The sequence below is a fragment of the Hyperoodon ampullatus genome, assembly GCF_949752795.1.
Source record: "Hyperoodon ampullatus genome assembly, chromosome: 2".
Classification (NCBI taxonomy): Eukaryota; Metazoa; Chordata; class Mammalia; order Artiodactyla; family Ziphiidae; genus Hyperoodon; species Hyperoodon ampullatus.
In genome coordinates, this window is record NC_136915.1 from 144256828 (window position 1) to 144278917 (window position 22090).

General features: G+C 41.5%; 1 protein-coding gene across 1 annotated transcript in view; it reads right to left on the reverse strand.

Moving 5' to 3' along the window:
- Positions 1 to 1487: 1487 nt before the first annotated feature.
- Positions 1488 to 22090, reverse strand: part of LOC307069183 (U3 small nucleolar RNA-associated protein 25 homolog) — a 29023-nt gene continuing 8420 nt past the window's right edge. The window contains exons 6-12 of the mRNA XM_079727363.1: positions 21544 to 21954; positions 19362 to 19581; positions 11415 to 11617; positions 10067 to 10249; positions 9818 to 9930; positions 8849 to 9094; positions 1488 to 2656 (exon numbers count right to left, since the gene is read on the reverse strand). Coding sequence (XP_079583489.1) covers positions 2413 to 2656; positions 8849 to 9094; positions 9818 to 9930; positions 10067 to 10249; positions 11415 to 11617; positions 19362 to 19581; positions 21544 to 21954 — 1620 coding nt within the window. The 3' untranslated portion in view covers positions 1488 to 2412. The remainder of the gene's footprint in view (positions 2657 to 8848; positions 9095 to 9817; positions 9931 to 10066; positions 10250 to 11414; positions 11618 to 19361; positions 19582 to 21543; positions 21955 to 22090) is intronic.

Here is a 22090-nt window from a genome sequence, read left to right on the forward strand (position 1 = left end):
TAGGTATGTGTATACATATACACACATGCAGATATTCCCAAACTCTGACCACTGAGATGGCCTGGGACCAGTGGCTCCACAACAGTACTGAGTACACTTAGCACTCAAATCTTCGCTTCAAGATAATTTTCCACTAAAGAAAGCAGGGCTGGAATAGGGAAAGTACAAGACAAACTTGGAATGTCTTATAGTGTCAGAAAATAAAGAAATGCCCAAGTTAAAGGGGGATGTGTCAAGAAGACACAGGAGCCAGCTTGAAGGTGTTCCTGCTGGCCATATCTGAGACCATTTAAGCATCTAAAGGAATAACGATAATAACTAATTACAACCCACTGAATAAAAACTGAAGAATCCATACTTGTAATATTAATATAAATTAATAAAGGGGGAATGAGTGATTCTATAGTGGAAAAGTCTGGCAAGCACCACCTTAAACAAGTGGTCAGTTAGTGTCATAATGATGGGACAGGTGGAAATCATGCACCGCTTGAAGAGATGCAGCGAGGAAGACGCAGCATTGCTTCTATGCTGCTCCTGCCAAAGATGCATAAACTAAACCTAACCTAACCTAATCTGACAGGAAACACCATCCAAAGTAACTGGCCTGTAATCTTCTAAAGTGTCAACGTCCATTACTCAGCCATAAAAAGAAATGAAATTGAATTATTTGTAGTGAGGTGGATGGACATAGAGACTGTCATACAGAGTGAAGTAAGTCAGAAAGAGAAAAACAAATACCGTATGCTAATGCATATATATGGAATCTGAAAAAAAAAAAAAGGTTCTGAAGAACCTAGGGGCAGGCTAGGTAGACGGAGACGTAGAGAATGGACTTGAGGACACAGGGAGGGGGAAGGATAAGCTGGGACGAAGTGAGAGAGTGCCATGGATTTATAATATACTACCAAGTGTAAAATAGATAGCTAGTGGGAAGCAGCCGCATAGCACAGGGAGATCAGCTCGGTGCTTTGTGACCACCTAGAGGGGTGGGATAGGGAAGGTGGGAGGGAGACGCAAGAGGGAGGAGATATGGGGATATATGTATAGCTGATTCACTTTGTTATAAAGCAGAAACACACCATTGTAAGGCAATTATACTCCAATAAAGATGTTTAAAAAATTTTTTTTAACTTAAAAATTAAAAAAATAAAGTGTCAAGGTCAAGAAAGCCAAGAAAAAGCTGAGGTACCATTCAGAATAAAGGCCACTACAGACACATGACAACTCAAAGCAGTATGTAACTCTGAACTGCATCCTTTTGCTATAAAGGTTATTATTGGGACATTTGGCAAAATCTGAATGGGGCCCAAGGATTAGTGGCAATTTCCTGATTTGACGGTTGTTTTGAGGTTACATAGAAAAATGTCCCTGTTTATATGAAATACATACTAAATTCAGGAGTGATTTTTAGGAGTGACAGGCCCAGCAACTTGGCAATTTATTTTCAGATGATTCAGGTTCTGAATTTGTAATTTTTCTGTCTGAGAATAGTTCAATTTTTTTTTTTTTTTTTTTTTTTTTTTTTTTTGGCCACGCTGTGCAGCTTGCAGGATCTTTGTTCCCTGACCAGGAACTGAAAGTGGGCCTCGGCAGTGAAAGCGCCGAGCCCAAACCACTGGACCGCCAGGGAACTCCCTAAAAATGTTTTTAAAAGTGTAACTTCTTTTCCTTTTTATGTTATATGACTTAAAAAATGACTATAACAATGAAGACAGTGATGTTGAAGATGAATTTGCGACATCAAGAATTTCATAAAATTATTTCTTGAAATAAGGTAGAAATTAATGTTATTTTATATAATGTGATTTTTAAGTATATATTTTCATTAAAACATTTAGGAGTTAAAAAAAGATCAGTGAACGAATGTGCTCTTCTAGGTTGAATTAAAATAGAATATTTAAGGTTTAAAAAAGTTTGGCTGGGGAAAAATAACAGTTTTGCAAAACCTTTGCGATCCAAAACTAAGATGATATTCAACAGCAAGAAGTATTCCAATTTCTCATAACCAGTTCTCACAAGCAAAGAAATGCATGCCTCACTTTAAGAAGGTGTCAAATAGAAACAGGCAAATCTGAAAGAATTTACCAAGTGTAATAAATTAGAGGTGAAATCACAACAAAAGAATTTATGGCATACAAAAAAATTCACAAGTAGAAGATTCCTTCTATCAACTTCTCAGAGTTCCATGAGCTCTCCCCTGACCTCTGAAAGATGGGTTTTACCAAAATCTGGTTTACACGGAACTTTTCAGGTATATATGGTCTGAAAAGAAAGAAGTATCTGCTAAGAACCTGCCTGGTGCTCCTTCCTTGTTGCAGCCCTTCTTTGTGTAAGTGATCAGAATCAGGTCCAAGAGACACAGAATCAAGCATGACATATCACACCAAACACCATTTCCTGTCCAACCAATTCTCATCTCTCTCCAGTAATGAAGAGGTGGACGTTCTTCTTGGACTGCAGCATCTGTGCAGCCCGCTCCACCCCGACCACAGCAGACAGCCTCTGGGCATCGTACTTGGAGTAGAGGACAGTGCAGGTCCAGGCAGCTTCCTCTCCTCTGGTGGTGGCTTGCAGCATGTTACAGACTTCACTGTAGAAGTGGGGATATGTTGGCAGTTCATAGAAAATCAGGTTCCTGATGCCTTTTATTGTGTATCTGTTAGAAGGAGAAAGAGAGGCTATGTCTACATGAGAAATTTTATGGAAAAGCCACCGAAGAGTTTTACAGGGACATAGTCACTCTCGCTGTTTCATGCAAGGAGAAAGACCATGGCACAAATAACAGACCAAAAGTTACTCTAATTTGAGCTGGAGGGGCTCATTTTTTGTGACAGTGTATTTGAATTCCTAATGTTTGGCTTAAGGTAATGATAAAATGAATTTGCACTTCTTGAGCCTAATCTGAGCAGACTGAGGTAGGGTGGGGAAGAATAGTAGACAAGGATTAGAAATCTGTCGCAGAAAATTTGAAAAGCAGGCATTTCCAATTTAACATTATCCTTATTATAAGCAGGCAAAACAGTGTTCTGCAATGGAGATGAGGTCAGACCAGACCCAGTACATAAAATAAACAGCATAAACTGTAAATGCACTCCCATTAGTCTTTTCTTGTCATTCTGTAGACATGTTAACTCCATGGCAGATGTCCCAAGTTCACCCATTTACAAAATCCTGCCCGAGGACCCATTAGGCATTATGGGAAGGCAATTAATTTCAACAGCTTCCTCGCTTCTTTCCCTGCTGCACAGGGCTGCATGGTGTGGGGGGCTGCAGACCCTAGGGACTTACCTTACGGTTCGGGTTGAGATCAATCATTCCCTCTTGGGCTCCATGACCAAAGATTTTATACGTTGACAAGGTTCTGATTTTTCCTGTTAGACTCTCATACAGGGCTGATGTCAGACTCCCTCGGGAATTTTATTTTATTCATGGACGGTTAAGTTTTCCTTGTCTTTTTATCCCTTGGCTCATCCTGATCTCTCTGGAGACCCTCCTCTCCCAAAATATAACTGCAGTCCATTACTTGGATCAGCTTTCCACATCCTCTTTCCATAAAGGAATTTTAATGGCTAATGATGTTGAAAAAACACAGTTCTGCCTCAGTAGTTATCAAAACAAACAAAAACAAACACACAGTTCCATTTCTGCTTAGTATGTAGAAAACTCAAGAGAATACTGCTCCCATGCTAACAAGAAAAAGATAATCTACAACAGTGTTCCTTTTCCTGAGCCTAGACAGCTGATGTCACAGGGCAACCAAGTGAACTGATTCAACGGTGGCCTGGTGTGTGTTTAACAACTGATTCTCAGTGGGGGAGGATAGGTGCTGATTTGAAGCATTTGCCAATTTCTGTGGTGTAAATACTCCATTTCAAGCTACCAGTGTCATGTTGCTGAACTTGGAACTGGGAAGAGATGTGCAACCATACCTTAAGAGCTGGTATGAGCCAGCTTCAGCCCATCACTGACTGAATTCCAAAGAGTGACAAGATGGTCTGAAGAAAGACAGGACATATGAACCACTTCACCTTTGGCAGAGCACAGTGGGGAAGAGGGCAGCTGCTAAGAAAGTGGGTAGAAGAAAAAAGCTACACTTTTAACAAGTTCTTAAAGGGCAATTATGGGCTTGCATGACAGTTCAGAATCCCTGGGATTCCCGGACACTCCTTTACTTCACAGTCATGAGGGCTTTTCCAAAGGTCTCCACTGCGAGCCCTGGAGAGACTGGACGCAAGGCAGAAGACCTGAGAGACCCCGATGGTGGTGCAGACATGAAAACTCACTCTCTTCCCAGAGCCATGTTGTATATGAAGCTAAAGCCTGAAGCCAGTGAGAGGGGCAAAGGTCAACTGCCAGCGGGGAGTCAGAAGCAGCAAAACTGTGTGCCCTAAGGGAGGAGCATTAACCCCTCACCCCATCCCTCCCCACCACAGGACTTACATCCAGTAAAAAGAGCAGTCTGGGCAAAGGGGAAAGGGCATGAAGCCTGTTCAGCCCAAGATCCTGCACTGATGTAAGCAGATGTTTGCCACCACTGCAGAGAAGCAGGGAACTCTTTCCCACCAAGACCCCTCGTAGAACAAGGCAGAGGCTGGCCACCATGGAGGGTGGTGCAGGAGCCCTGAGAAAGCGCCAGCTCCAAAGCCCAGGATGGACAGAACCTGCCTGCATCTGAGCTGGACCAGGAGGAGAACAACTGCCCCACTTCAAGCCTTAGGGGAGGAGCGAGCAGGAGCAGCCTGCTGCTGGGGGAGGGGCCGGAGCGTGGGAGAGGCTCTCCCTCGGCACAGGGGTGCAGGGCATGGTGAAAGCTGAGAGGGGAGCAGGACACTGAGACAAGGCCCTCCAGTACTGGGCCCCACAGTGGGCCACTGTCTGCTGGAGGAACTGGCAGTTTGTGGTAAATAGAAGGCAACGACGGTAACAACCAAATCCTAACTAGATTCACAACTGCCACACTAGTGGCCTGACAGAAGAGGCGTCCAGGCCAACTACTTACTCAGGCACTACATTCAACTGACAATTACAAAAAACACAGAAAAGCAAGAAAAAGACATTAAAACCATGAGGTATCATTTTGACTATCAAGTCACTGGAAAAAAGGAGAATTTACAGAAATATTTACAGAATTTACAGAAATAGGCTAATGGAGTATAAATTATTGTGAGTGTGTATTTCACCGGGGAGGGGAGAAGATGGGAGTGGCAACACACAGCAAATTTTAAACTGGGTACAGCTTTTGAACAAATAAGTTTTCCTTTCCAAATTTATCCTAAGGAAATGCCTAGGCAACTATGCCATCAACTACGCATATGGATGCTCTTGGCATTACTGTATATAATAACAGAAAACAACAAATCAATATGCCCATTAAAAGGAAACTGGGTTAATTATATACCCATACAATGTAACACTATGCAACCATTAAAAAGGATGCTATACACACCTTAAAGATTACTTATAATTACACAGAAAAGGTATTTTTACAATGTAAAGATTTAGCAGACCTACTTTGACCAAGTGATTACATTTAGTATCACCAAAAATGGGATAAACTGACACCCTGGGCCTCTTGAGGAGATGCAGGGGGAAGTACACAGTATCCTCTATGTAGAATTCTTACTAAAATAATGTTTAAATCTTTGGTCCCCGAACTCTGATGCTCACTGAATCACCTATTTGTTTTTTAAAAGTACCTGTAATTGGTCCCCATCCCCAAACACCATGATTTAATTGATACTGGGGTATGACCAGGGCATTCAGATTTTTAAAAGCTCCCCAAGGGGATTCTAATATGTGGCAAAGTTTGGGAACACTGATCTAAATAATAAGAAAACAGCCAAATCCAGATGTGGGACATTCTACAGGAAACTGGACTGGACTCTTCAAAAAATATCAGTATCACAGCAAGAAACAAAGGAAGAGAATTATTCTAGATCAGGGTTTCTTAACCCTGGCACTACTGCCATTTTAAGCCAGGTAATTCTTTGTTGTAAGGGCTGTCCTGTGCACTGTAGGACGTCTACAGCACCCAGGCCTTGACCCGCTTGAACCACTAGACCACTAGAATAACCCTCCAACTGTACCAACCAAAAATGTCTCCAGATATTTCCAAATGTCCCTTGGGGAGCAAAACTGCTCCTGCTTGAGAACTGCTAAAATAGACTAAAGAAACATGTCACGCAAATGCAATGTAGGATTCTTAACTAAATCCTGGATTGGGGTGGGGGGGTGGTGAGAAACAGCTGTAATAGTCATTTTGGGAACAACTAGGAAAATTTGCATACAGACTAAATATTAGATGGTATTACTGCAGTAATGTCAAGTGGTATGTTAATGGTGTTGTGGTTAGATAAAAGAATGTTGTTTTTAAGCTCTACAGGCTGAAAGATTTAGGAGTTAAGTGTCATGAAGCCTCCCATAATTTACTCTCAAATGGTTCAGGAAGGAAAAATAAGAGATGTGAGTGGAAAGAGAGAAGGAGAGACAGAGAATGTGGGTGCATGAGAATGTGGTAAAATGCTAACAGCTAGTGAAGCCTAAGTGGAAGGAGTTAGAGATGTTCACTGGGATAGTCTTACAATGTCTTTTGAAATGAAATCTTCCCAAATAAAAAGTTGGAGCAGGGGCAGGATATAGTAGAACTATATATATATTAACTTAAAAATACATCCATAACATACAAATATATACCAAAATGCTAACTTATTTAAGCTTTTTTTCAATAAGCACATAAAACATTCAAGATAAAAGAAAAAAAATCCAAATGTGTACACTGTGATCCCAATTTTGGTGTCCTTTTTAAAATGCCTGTGTCTGTGTGTATGTGTGCACGTGCACATGTTTTTTACATCAAAGAGACAGGAAAGAAATACACCAAAATGGGTATTTATATCAGTAAGATTATAGGTGATCCCATTTTTTTAACCTAGATTTTCTAGGTTCTCTACAATAATTGTGTAATACTCTTATAATGAGAGTATTTTTAAAGCAAAATAAAACAACAAAACCAATTCCAATAGGTATTATATTTAAAACCCAAGAAAATCTCTCTTAGTACCAATTCGTGCACAGTAGAGACTAGGCATCTCCTGGAAATAAGAGAACGTGACCAGAACCTCTTCAGAGGGGCAGTTAGTAACAATTCCCATGACCTTCTGCACCTCTTCCCCTGCCTTCCTCCTCTCCTGTATGTGCTTTGGGTCTTCGGTGACCCCTACAAATATGGCGTAACACTGTGACAGGACCTAAAACTAAGGACATTCCCGATGTCTATGTTACCTGACAACTGTTAAAGATAAATGAGGCAACCACAACTGACTTGCAAGGCTGGCTCCTGCATACAGTCTATAAAGACGAGGTCTGTTACTTCTATAACTGGGGTTCTCCCTGGGGCAGGGAGCACTCAGAAACACCCCACTAGCGTTTCCCACCTCCAGAAATCCTACCTCCAGAGTTTCTGATTGCCCCCTGCTTAAGAATCCTTCCTATGCTAACCCACTGATAATGCTCAGAGAAAGAACTGTGAACTGTCCTCCCCTCAGGAGGGCCATCATGACCAAATGCCCATCCCATCCTAAGATTCTACTGGTTTCATCTCCCCAAAGAAAACAAATCCTCAGGTTGAAAGTTTTTTGCTAGCTCACAAATGAACTGCAGTATGTCTAACATGGCCTACTTCCATAGAGAATATAAATACAGAATTTTAAAGCTGGATACTAAAGTGTAAAATACATGTACTTTTCCCAAGGTCAAATGAAAAAATCAAATCACAAAGACACTGCAGATCAAAATACCCATCATCACCTTGGTGACCTCTCAAGCAAAAAAATCTATAGCTGGGAACCTTGAGATAATTGGCAGTTGCAGATTATCTCCATTCAACTTAAACACCCACTAACCTGGTCCAGGGTACAAAGCTAATGGCATGTGTTCGGTTTGTCTTTATAGTGACTTTGGGGACAAAACAGTTTGGTCAATAAATGAACAGTGTAAGACAGAAGACTGTCCAGCCTACTTTAGAGAAAGGGCTCCTTTGACATCATGCCCTCTCCTTGAAAAGCTGCTACTTGAGAGCAGTCCTCATCCCAGCTTAGTTCACGCTTGCTACAGACAATCACACTGGGAAGTTTTCCAATCCATCCACTTCATTTAAAGGACTTGCTTTGATGTATCAAGCTTTTGGAAAACTAAGGGCTCTTTAGACCTGCTGAGTGCAAACTCCCCCAAAATACCATTTCCAACATGAATGAAAACAACAACTCACTGGAACAAAGCAAATAATGATGCCAGCAAGAAGCAAACCCTGAAGCCCTTAAATATTCACCTCTAAGCCCCTCACCTTTTGCTTCTCATAAACTTCAAGGAGCCCCTTAGTCCTGGTTCTCCTTGGTGCAGAAGTGTGTGTGCACTGCCTCAGGACAAATGAGAGCTTTCTGAACACTGACCCTGTACTCAACTTCCATCTCCACAGACCACACAGTCCCCAGTGTTTCATCTGTGCTTCTACAACAGCTTCCTCCCTTTCCTGTATTCAGTTGAGAGCTGCTCAACTCTGTAATGTCCTTCTTGAGGGGTATACCCACAGCTACAGGAGGTACCCTAAGTATGGACCCACTCCAGATCTATATACAGGTTATGCTGTAGTCACGCATTCGTTTCTACCACCTTTTCCAACAATTTTGAAAGAAAACCAACCAACCAATCAAGAAAAGTCTGTCCAGCCCCCCAAACTCTGGCTTGTCTGCAGGAGGTGAAGCAAGGGAGGACCTTATAACACAGCAAAGCCCACCATGCACTTGGAAGCAGGCCCTCCAGAGAGGACACTTGAAACCTGGCCCTACTTTACCTTTTGTAGAAATGGAAGCGCTCTGTGAGGAGCAGGAACTGCTTCTCTCCTTGAAGGAAGAAGTGTCTGGCCCTGGAGACACCAGACTTCTGGGTGTACTCGCAGATATGAGTGAAGTTCAGTTCCTCCTTCTTGAAGTAATTTCGGAGACGCACGAAGTCAAAGTAGGAGGGGACATAGATAAGCGTGTGAGACATGACTGCATCACGATACTGAGGCAAAATCTTGTTGACGAAAAAGTTAAACCTGATTTGGAAAGGCAAAGGGCAGAGTCAGTGGTCTAGAGGTGAGCCATAGTGTCACTGCCAACTGCATGACCCTGGGCAAGTCACAATCTCCTTCTACCTCCCCTAAGAGGCCAATTTGGCCTACCTCATTGCAAAGAGATTATGTAAGGATAAAACTTGTTAAGCGCATCAAAAAGTAAGTGCCAACACTATTCATCATAAAGAATAGATGTGATGCTGGTATATCCCAGAGAACTATTCTAGGAAGTACGTAACTGTATCACTCATTCATTCAGTTGTCAATCAGTCAGTCAACAAATAATTACTGAACACCTACCATGTGTTAAGCACCATTCTGCTACCATGGGTCCCCTGACTAAACACAATGAGAAGACGGGGGGAAATTACACAGAGAATTAGAAAAACAGTTCTTGCCCTGAAGGGCTTAGAATTAAGTTGTTGACATGAGGCATTAAAAAATTAATGTAATTTAAAAATGCCACAGTCTAGGGGAAAGTACCCTTGATTTACTAACCCTGACACTATCGGAACTAGGACAACACACCATTTCTCTGGCCTTCAGTGTCCTCCTCTGTCAATGGCATGATTGGATTCAATTATCTCATTTCATTTTGTAAATGGTAAATAATAAAGCCAACATGGAATACAATTCTAAATTTGAATGCCCAAGTAAAATCCCTCTCTGTGACCCCCAGGGGTCCAATGGGACAGGGGAGGGTACCTGGCATCAATCACTGAAGCTAGGTTTTCAGGTTCCATCCTCTGGAAGACATGTGGGAGCTGCACCAGGACATGACTGATGCAGCCTGTCATCGGGACGTTCCTCACAGCCACCTGCCAGGAGTCAGTGAGAACATTAGGAAGTGAGCTATCCCCATTGTTGACCAAATGCTGTCCTCTCCTTCTGCCTCATGACCCAAACTATACACAATACTTCATGAAAATTCAGCGAAAGAAGGAGAGAACCCACCTGGCCTTGCACATTGACGCAGTACTTGTTGAACACAGAGTTGATCTGGGCATCCTGCAGGGCCCCAAACAGCAGCGTCTGACGATAGTACTTGGACCAATTATTGAGGTTCCACATGCGCACTCGAGAAAAGTCCACCCCATGTGAGTCCAAGGGCAGTAGGTTCATGTGGTTCATCAAATGCTTTGAGCAGAAATAATACTCCATTAATACTTATTGAACACTTACCTGTTGGGCGTTGCTAACCTTTCTATAAGCCCATCATCTTACTTAACCCCATGAAGCAGATACTATCATCTCCCAAATTACAACAAGCAAACAGGCTCAGATGGGTGAGTGACTTGCCCATAGTCAAGCGAACAAGAAGAAAAGCTCAAACTGGCCACCTTGTGGATCTTTCAAAAAGGATCAAGATGCTACCTATACAGAATATTTCTTTTCAAGGAAATTCTGAAATGCCACTCTGGTGACTCTATAAGCGACTAAGTTCCAGACTTGGACAAGAAGGGAAATGACACGGAAAACAGAGCTGCTGTCCTTCCATGACTTGGTTCCCAAAACGTTAGAAAATTCCCTGAGTGACTACATGTGCCTTTTGCTCAAAATAAAGATGACTCAACCATTGACATGCCTTTTCTATTTTAATCATATTTTTACCTTGTAATGTATATTGAAGGGTCACAAGTACTATAAGTTTATTCCCTACTTTATAAATAAGTACTCCCCTTTATCTGTCCCAAACTTACTCCAAGTCCTGGGGTTGTAGAAAAGGTAACTTCTCACATGCCTTATAAAAATAAACCTATAGTTCTGTGATGAGGATTGTTCCAAAGCACAATCCTAAACCCCAAAACATTGCAGAGTATGTTGAGAGGGAGAAAAAAAATTATAGTACAAATTACAGCAGGGGGACAAAAACATCTTACGTTTCTCTGTAAAACATCACAAATTAAGAAATCATGAGCAATGTTTTCCCATCTCCACTGAAGACCAAACAAAAGAGAACGAGCATAAATAGGAGGAACTATTTTAGATCAAAACATTCCTGGTGAGGAGGGATTTCAACCAACCAACCAACCAACCACACTAAACTGGTCTATTACTAGAAGCAACTTTTAAGGGGAAGAAATCTTTTCTGGAGATTTGAAAATGTTGACAAGAATTTTTATCTTTCTGGATACTTTACTGACCAACTTGTGGGTAGAAGAGGGGACAACATTTCCCATTTTCAAATTGGAAAATGTGGAATATTTCCATTTCCAAGCTGAGTTTTAATCTGGACTTTAATAACCATTTCAGACTCAAACCACTGAGCTTCTTGTCTCTAAATGTTAATGACCAGCATTACCAAGACATGCTCCCAGTTCTGCATCAGGTAAATGTCAGCTTGATCAATGATGAGAAGCTCAATAGAAGACAGAAAGTCAAAATCTCTCTTCTTCTCTCCTTCTCCACCAATGATGGTCCTCAAGCCCAGAGGGGAGGCAATGAGGATGTCTGACGAATAGAAGGGGGCATAAAGTCGGATGCTTCTCTGCAGTATTGCCACTCCTATACACAAAACAGCCAAGCACACATCAGTTCATGACTCACCACCAAGTCATTAGCTTCCACCCTCTCAAACTGCAGCCTCCCCTTGTACCTTCCACATCTTCCCCTTTGCATGTAATTGTGCTCAAACTGCTTTAATTATTAAAATCATCATCGTCATCATCATCATCCCTCCTTTGCATCTACGGTCCCTTCTAGCTCCCACCCTCTTCTTTTCCTTCACTGGCAAACCTTCCAAAAAATTATCTCTACTTTAAAATCTCCCACTCACTCCTTAATGCACTGCAATCTGCCTCTGAGTCTCAGGACACCACTGAAATGACTCTTGCCAAGGTCACCAACAGCTCTCAGTTACCAATTCAATGGCACTTTAGTGTTTCTTGTCACGAATGCATAAGCACACCCTCCTTGAAATGTTCTTTTCCTCACTGGTGGTTTCTATCACTTTAACACTTACTTCTCCTATTACTGACCCGGTCCTTATCTATTTTTCCATATTCAAAGAGCTCTTCAACAAATCCCTGGATTCACCCACAAGTTCTCTTTCATTCTACATAAAGCTTTGGATAAATATATTCACTAATTATGGCTTTAACATTATCATCACAAAAATTTATATTTCCTGCCCACATCTCTTTCCTAAGCAACAAGTAGCAGTCTGTAAAGAGCCCAGATCATATGTGAAGGAGATTCACTTGCTAATCTTAAAGCATCTACCAGAGGGGCAGAAGTTGGCTGGGACTCTCTCTGGGGACAGAATGCTGGCAGATGCCATTTTTACAAATTCTCTCTACCTTGATGGCACTGGTGGGTGCCACTTTTTTGCACTCTCACTCTAAGTTGCTAACAGTGGTGGTGGGTGAGTACCCCCTACCCCACGGCCCTGCACTGCTTGTGTGCAGCACTGACAAACATGGACAACGAGCAGCCACGCCTACCCCATCTCATGCCACTCGTGGGACACGACCTGAGGCAACAATCGCACGTAGCCCACACAGGGGACACTCCTTGAGCACCAGGCTCAGGCAGATGGGGGTGGGACTGCATTTCTAGACTCCATGGGAGTGAAACAAACAGAGAGAGAGAGTTTATAAGACGACCAAGAACTAGGAAAAAGTTTAAAATACAGTTCATCTCCCACACAGGGCCACTCCTTCAAGACGGGGCAGTAACTGTTTTGCATAATACACAGAAACAAACACGGAGAGTCAAGCAAAATGAGGAAGCAGAGGAACATGTTCCAAATGAAGGAACAAGATAAAACCCCAGAAAAAATATTTAACGAAACAGATGTAAGTGATTTATCTGATAAAGAATTCAAAGTCATAGTCCTAAAGATGCTCACCAAACTTGGGAGATGAATGAACGAACACAGTGAGAAACTCAAGAAAGAGACAAAATATAAGAAAGTTCTAAACAGAACTCACACAGCTGAAGATTATAATAATTGAACTGAAAAATACACTAGAGGAAATCAACAGCAGACTAGATGGTAGAAAAGAACAGATCAGTGACCTGGCAGACAAGGTAGTAGAAATCACCCCAACAGAACAGCAAAGAGAAAAAATATTTTTAAAATATGAGGACAGTTTAAGGGAACTGCGGGACAACATCAAGTGTACTATCATCGGTGTTAAGGGGTCGCAGAAGAAGAGAGAGAAAGGGGCACAAACATCCACATTATAGGGGTCCCAGAAGGAGGACAGAGAAAGAAAGGGGCAGAAAACTTATCTGAAGAAATAATGGCTAAAAATGTCCCTAACCTGGTGAAGGAAACAGACATTCAGGTCCGGCAAGAACCAAGAGTCCCAAACAAAATGAACCCAAGGAGATTCATACCAAGACACATTATAATTAATATGTTAAAAGTCAAAGGTAAAGAGGGAATCTTAAGCAGCAAGAGAAAAACAACTAATTACAGACAAGGGAATACCCATAAGAATATCAGCTGGGGTGGGTTGGGGAGGGTGGGAGGGAGGGAGATGCATGAGTGAAGGGATGTGGGAACAGATGTATATGTATGACTGATTCACTTTGTTATAAAGCAGAAACTAATAAAAAAAAAAAAAGAGTATCAGCTGATTTTTCATCAGAAACTTTGTGGTCCAGAAGGAGATGGCATGATATGTTCAAATATGCTGAAAGGAAAAAACTTCCAACAAAGAAGGAAGGAAATAATAGAAGTCAGATGAGAAATACGGAATAAATGAAATGGAGACAAAAAGATCAATGAAACTAAGAGCTGGTTCTGTGAAAAGATAAACAAAATTAACAACCCTTTAGTCAGACTCAATAAGAAAAAAAGAGAAGGGGCCCAAATAAAATCAGAAATGAAAGAGAAGTTATAACTGACACTATAGAAATACAAAGTATCATAAGAGACTACTACGAACAATTATACACCAACGAGTCAGATAACCGAGAAGAAATACATAAATTCCTAGAAACACACAATCTTCTAAAACTGAATCATGAAGAAACAGAAAATGTGAATAGATCAATTACTAGTAATGTGATTGAATCAGTAATCAAAAAACTCCCCAAAAACAAAAGACCAGGACCAGAGAGCTTCATGGTAAATTCTACGAAATATTTAAAGAAGATTTAATACCTATCCTTCTCAAACATATTTCAAAAAACTGAAGAGGCGGAAACACTTCCAAACTCATTTTATGAGGCCAGCATAACCCTGATACTGAAACCAGACAGAAACACCACAAAAAAAGAAATGTACAGGCTACTATGCCTGATAAACACAGATGCAAAAATCCTTGACAAATTATTAGCAAACTGAATCCAACAATACATTAAAAGGACCATACGCTATAATCAAGTAGAATTTATTCCAGGGATGCAAGGATGGGTTGACAAAGTGGGTATAGAGGAAATGTATCTCAACATAACAAAGGCATATACAATAAACCCACAGCTAACATCATATTCAGTGGTGAAAAGCTGAAAGCGTTTCCTCTAAAATCAGGAACAAGACAAGGATGCACACTTCTGCCACTTTTATTCAACATAGTATTGGAAATCCTAGCCACAGCAACTAGGCAAGAAAAAGAAATAAAAGATACCCAAATTGGAAAGGAGGAAGTAAAACTGACTATTTGCAGATGACATGATACTTTATGGAGAAAACCCTAAAGACTCCACCAAAAAACTGTCAGAACTAATAAATAAATTTAGTAATGTTGCAGGATACAAAATTAACAAAATCTGTTGTGTTTATATACATTAATAATGAACTATTAGAAAGAGAAATTAAGAAAACAATCCATTTACAATAGCATCAAAAAGAATAAAATACCTAGAAAAAATCTAACCAAGAAGGTAAAAAACTTGTACTTGGAAAACTACAAGGTATTGATGAAAGAAATTAAAGATGACAGAAACATGAAAAAATACACCATGCTCATAGATTGGAAGACTTAGTACTGTTAAAATGTCCATACTGGACACCAAGGGGGGAAGTGGGGGTGGGGGTGGGGGTGTGATGAATTGGGAGATTGGGACTGACATGTATATACTAATATGTATTAAATGGATAACTAATAAGAACCTGCTGTATAAAGAAATAAATAAAATTCAAAAACAAAGTCCATACTACCCAAAGAAATCTACAGATTTAATGCAATCCTTATCAAAATACCCATGACATTTTTCATAAAACTAGAATAATCCTAAAATTTGTACAGAGTTGCAAAGGATCCTGAATAGCCAAACTGATTATGAGAAAGGAGAACAAAGCTGAAGGTATAACACTCCCTGATTTTAAACTACACTACAAGTCTACAGTAATCAAAATTGTACGGTAATAGCACAAAAACAGACACAGATCAACAGAACAGAGAGCCCAGAAATAAATCCATATTTATATGGTCAATTAATCTATGACAAAGGAGACAAGAATATACAATGCAGAAAAGACAGTCTCATCAACAAATGGTGATGGGAAAACTAGACAGCTACATGCAAAAGAATGAAACTGGACCACTAGCTTACACCATCTACAAAAATCAACTCAAAATGGATTAAAGACTTGAACATAAGACCTGAAAACCACAGAACTCCCAGAAGAAAACATAGGCAGTAACTTCCCTGACAACAGTCTTAGCAATATTTTTTTGGATCTGACTCCACAGGCAAGGGCAATGAAACCAAAAATAAACAAATGGGACTACATCAAACTAAAAAGCTTGTGCACAGCAATGGAAACCATCAATGAAACAAAAAGGCAATCTACTGAATGGGAGAGGATATTTGTAAATCTAGTAAGGGATTAAGATCCAAAATATATAAAGAACTCATGTAACTCATTATCAAAAAACCCCAAACAGGGCTTCCCTGGTGGCGCAGTGGTTGAGAATCCACCTGCCGATGCAGGAGACACGGGGTCATGCCCCGGTCCGGGGGGATCCCACATGCCGTGGAGTGGCTGGACCCATGAGCCATGGCCGCTGAGCCTGCGCGTCTGGAGCCTGTGCTCCGCAATGGGAGAGGCCACAACAGTGAGAGGCCCGCGTACAGCAAAAAAAAAAAAAAAAAAAAAAAAAAAAAGCAGAGGACCTGAATAGACATTTTTCCAAAGAAGTCGTACTGATAGCCAACAGTCAAATGTAGAGATGCTCAACATCACTCATCATCAGGAAAATGCAAATCAAAATCACAATGAGAAATCAAAACTACAATGAGGTACCCCATCTCACACTGGTCAGAATGGCCATCATTAAAAAGTCTACAAATAACAAATGCTGGAGAGGGTGTAGAGAGAAGGGAACCCTCCTACACTGTTGGTGGGAATGTAAGTTGGTGCAGTCACTATGGAAAACAGTATGGAGTTTCCTTGGAAAACTAAAAATATAATTACCATATGATCCAGCAATCCCACTCCTGGGCATGTATCTGGACAAAACTATAATTCAAAAAGATACATGCACCCCTATGTTCATAGCAGCACTATTCACAATAGCCAAGACATGGAAACAACCTAAATGTCCATTGACAGATGAATGGATAAAGATGTGATACATATATACAATGGAATACTACTCAGTCATAAACATGAACAAAATAATGCCATTTGGCAGCAACATGGATGCAACTACAGATTATCATACTAAGAGGAGTCTGTCAGAAAGAGAAAGACAAATACCATATGATATCACGTATATATGAAATCTAAAATATGGCACAAATGAACCTATCTACAAAACAGAAACAGACTCTCAGACCTGTGGTTGCCAAGGTCAGGGGTGGGGAAAGGGATGGACTGAGAGTCTGGGGTTAGTTGATGCAAACTATTACCTTTAGAATGGGTAAACAACAAGGTCCTACTGTATAGCACAGGGAACTATATCCAATCTCCTGGGATATGCCATAATGCAAAAGAATATAAAAAAGGATGTATATATGTGTATAACTGAGTCACTGCCATACAGCAGAAATGAGCACAACATTGTAAATCAACTATACCTACTCCAATTAAAAAAAAAAAGAAGAGGGCTTCCCTGGTAGCGCAGTGGTTGAGAGTCCGCCTGCCGATGCAGGGGATGCGGGTTCATGCCCCGGTCTGGGAAGATCCCACATGCCGCGGAGCGGCTGGGCCCGTGAGCCATGGCTGCTGAGCCTGCGTGTCCGGAGCCTGTGCTCCGCAACAGGAGAGGCCACAACAGTGAGAGGCCCACGTACCGCAAAAAATAAAAAAATAAAAAAAAAAGAAGAAGAATGTATCAGGTGGCTAGTAAGTGCTGTGATCAAAATGAAATAATATAAAATGATAGGCTGTGATTTTGGAGTTAAAAATTCTTACAGCCACCATGTATTATAAGTTGCTATTAACCAAAGCACAGAGAGAAAAAAAACCACAATGAGATATCACCTCAAACCTGTCAGAATAGGTCTTATCCAAAAGACAAGAAATAACAAATGCTGGCAAAGATGTGGAGAAAAGGGAACCCTCGTGCACTGTTAGTGGAAATGTAAATTGGTGCAGCCACTATGGAAAACAGTATGGATGTTCTTCAAAAATTAAAAACAGAATCACCATACAATTGAGCAATTCAACTTCTGGGTGTTTATCCAAAGAAAAAAACCCACTAATTCAAAAAGATATATGCACTCCTACGTTCAATGCAACATTTATAATAGCCAAAATATGGAATATGGAAGCAGCCTAAGTGTCCACAGATGACAAATGGATAAAGATGTGGTGTGTACACACACACACACACACACACACACACACACACACACACACACACACACAATGGAATATTACTCAGCCATAAATGAATGAAATCTTGCCATCTGCGACAACAAGGATAGACCTTGAGGGTATCACAGTAAGTGAAATAAGTCAGACAAAGACAAATATCAACAGCATGTGATTTCACTTATATGTGGAATCTAAAAAACAAAAAACCAGACGGATAGATACAGAGAACAGACTGGTGGTTGCCAGCAGGGAGGGCAGGGTTGGAGGGTGGGCAAAATGGATGGGGGAGATCAGGAGGTATAAAACTTCCAGTTATAAAGTGAACAGGTCACAGGGATCCAATGTATGCCATGGGGAATATAGTCAATAATATTGCATTAACTTTGTATGGTGACAAATGGTAACTTTACTTATTGTTGCGATAAGTTTGTAAGGTATATAGACATTGAATCATTATGTTGTACACCTGAAACTAATATGTCAATTATATATCAATTAAACAAAAGACTGATTTATCAGCTCCTTGTTGGCCGCCTGCATATGTTTAAAACTAACCATAAGCTCTAATCCCCTTGCACTGCACACTCCAGCCATGCTAAAGCCTCTGAATCCTAAGTCATGCCGGTTTATTCACCCTGATGCCTCCACACTTGCCGTTTCCTGTCTGAAACTTTTTCTTCCACTCTCATCGCTCCACTTTGTACCTGGCTAAATCTGACTCAGGTTTCAACTTAGTATGGATGGTACCTCCAACAGAAGGCCTTCCCTAACAGTCCTGAGCCCATTTTGAGTAACGATATTTGCTTTAAATACTTTAACTAGAACACCCACTATCCTCTAACCATAACACATCTCATCCCATACTGTCTGATTTGTCTTAAGGCTGGACTTGCTTAACAGTAACTTTTAATTCCATATCTCCAGCTTAACAGTGCCTGGCACATAGTAGATGCTTAATAAGTGGTAAATGGGCATATGTGACTAATAAATATTTTCCAGGAACTTTTTCAATGAACAAGCAACCAAGTACATGGGAGCTGAATGACAAACAAGCAAAAATGTGCAAAGCTGGGTGGGAGTCAGTAAGTCCAGAGTGGAGATAATTCAGGTGTGGGCACTCCACATGGCAGGCAGGAGGGAAGTCCATTACGTACAGATGCTCTAGTTTATTCATCTTCCCCAGACTGACCCACCCAGCCCCATCACCTCCAACTCCCCCAAGAAGCCCTGTAGCATTGACTGTGAGCTACCAGCTATAGGCATGCTGAGACATTTGTTATAAACATGCAGGTGCCTTTCATACATGCCTTCACAGACACTCCATCCCATTAGCCAAGTATGTACCCCATTAGCCAAGGCAAGACTCTCCCCTGGCAGACGAGTGGTCTCAAATGCGTCCTGGTTCTGCTAGGAGGCTGAGACAGTGACCCTCTGAAAGAATGCCTAATTCCAGGCTTCTAGCTTCCAGCTATGTGCACCTCACACCTCAGGTCCCTCAGGGTCTCAGTTTTGACAAGGAGGAATTACCAGTCCTGAAGTGGTCATCGATGTTGCCGACAAATACAGCTTCATAATCCTCAGGCCTCTTCAGGTTGGGTGGTCTCTCCTTGGGATCTGAGCCATACTCTCCATTAAACCTCTTTTTGTTGCTTACAATTATTTTCTTCTTGCTGTCGCCCTCAAGAAGACTGATGAAGAGCTGTACCACCCGCAAAGCAGCTTCCCGGAATGGCACCACTATCAGCACCTGTGGAGGGAGTGATGGGCAGCCTTGGAGGGGCAAGGGGAAGGAAGGACAGCTCGAGGTGAGCCTGCTGGGGACCTAAGGAGCCCTCCGTTCCACAGCCCCTGGCCAAGGACCACATCCGTGTCACCCCCTTTACACAGGACCTGGCTCAGTACTGAAGGCTGAGCATCTTTCCGACCCACAGCACCATGTCCTATGGACTTCAATCTCATGGCTCCTTGGGGTTGGGGGGGCAATTCTTAAGCAGAATGTAGAAATTTTTTTTTTTTGCGGTACGCGGGCCTCTCACTGTTGTGGCCTCTCCCGCTGCGGAGCACAGGCTCCGGACGCGCAGGCTCAGCGGCCATGGCTCACGGTCCCAGCCGCTCCGTGGCATGTGGGATCTTCCTGGACCGGGGCACGAACCCGTGTCCCCTGCATCGGCAGGCGGACTCTCAACCACTGCGCCACCAGGGAAGCCCAGAAATACTTTTTGAGGTAAGTCAATGCCGTTAACAGAGGTGTCCATTAGCAAAAACCCAAGGGCATAAACACACAAAGCTCTTTGAGGACAAGAAATGTTACTCATTTCTGTCTCCCACAGAACTTAGTTCAGTATTTTGATCCGTAAGACCCAAGGAATATGCTGAACAAATGAATCAGATGTATTAAGTAGAGAATAAAGTTAGTAAGGAAAGGACTAAAGCGTCATTACTTTTCTAGTACATTTCCTAGTACATTTTTCAGAAATGATGATAAAGGATTTCTGAAATAAGATGATATTTCAATGGGAAATATAGGATTCAGTTTTCCAAACATTTCCAAAAGTGCTTAATTTTAACTGTTGAGGAAAAAAAACAGAAGATGCTTAACAAATGATTACCTTCTAACTACCCTTGTGTAAACAATACAATCAATGGATATAACCCCAGTCAGATCAGGCAATTCACCAAATACTGAATGTGATTCATGGGTAATCTACCTCATATTCTATTTTGCAATTCTAAATGGAAACAGATAATCTTATTATCCTGATGTTCAAGATTCTGAGATAGTTTCTCAGAAAGGCAACCAGCACAGACAGAGGGGTGTAGTGATTCAGTTTGGTACAGTGCAGGGATGATGGATCAGTTTTGAAAAGGGGCAAGTTACTGTCCCGGCTGTCACACTAAGTAAGTGTCTAGGCTTTGGTTTCCCCAACTATCAAACAAGAGGGTTGGACTAAGAAATCTCTAAGAGCCGTATCAGTATCAAAATCCTAAAATCCTATTAAGCCCAATGAGAAGAATCTAAGAAGATGAGGCTTCTTCAATATAGACACAGAGGCTAAGGGGTAAGGGGGTATGGGTGGCACAGTATCTAGCTCCAGCACATCATGAAAAATGTAGACAGAATAAAACGATGTAAGCTCCCAATCCACTGGAGCTTAGGCTTATGAGCCACATAAATGTAATCATCACTTTAAGCAGTAATAAGGATACAATGCAAAAACAGGGATTTTGTTTTCCAAGGTTTACATATTTATGTGGCTTAGTGAAGAGAATCCTTGGTTCTAGTCCTGTCTCTGCTACTTTTTCCCTGGTTCTCTTTAGCAAGGTCCTCTACGAATCTGGGTCTCTGTCCACAGGTGTAATATGTAGGGATTGAATAAAAGGCTCCTTAAGGTCCCATCCAGCTCTGACAATCACAAAGAAGACATTTATAGTGGAGTGTTACTTATGTAGGATCAGGGTTTATCTTTAAGCAGAGAATTATCATGGAGGTACCTCCTACTCCAGTTTCCAGTTAGATCTGCTGTTAGAGACAGTCCACTGAGCTGTCTGCAGCACTGCTGTGACATTACCTGGCCCATCTAATATGCTCATTCTTGGACTCATTCATTATTCCAATCATTAAAACATCTGAGAACCTGCTAAGTGCCAAGACCTATATGTTAGAGCCTTACAGCCTCCTTGAAGGCAAAGTTCTGCTGCTGCCACTCACCTTGGGCCTCGTTAGCCCTTGGTCCCTGAAGTCATCATCATCACCCAACCCAAGTTTCTGGCTTTGGCATCTGCTGTTGTTGGCAAGCACCTGGGCATTGGCTTTGAGAACGTGATTTATCACATGCAAGCAGTACACGTGGCGGATCTCTTCCCCTTTCTTCAGGGCAGTCCTTTCTGGGTAGAACAGGTCCCGGTAAGAATTCATAATTAAGAAGAGCTCTTTCTGGAGGGGTGTGAAGGGGCTACTTGAATTTGGGGGACCAGAGAGGAACTGGCTGTTGGTCTTGATCCAGGTGGATTCCAGAGGCTTCTGGAGATGAAGTGACTTTAAGTCAATGTCCTTTGGGGGTTTAAAGGTTTCCAACTGTTGAAACCTGGATGAAAAGACAAGCTGGCCCAGGATGGGCCACTGTGGGAGAAATGATCAAGAACTAAGTTAGAAATGAATTATAGTACCTTACATTCATATAGTGCTTTATAATTTACCAAGGCCTTTCACAACTTACAGATCCTCTCACTTTATCCTCACAACAACCTTACAAGCT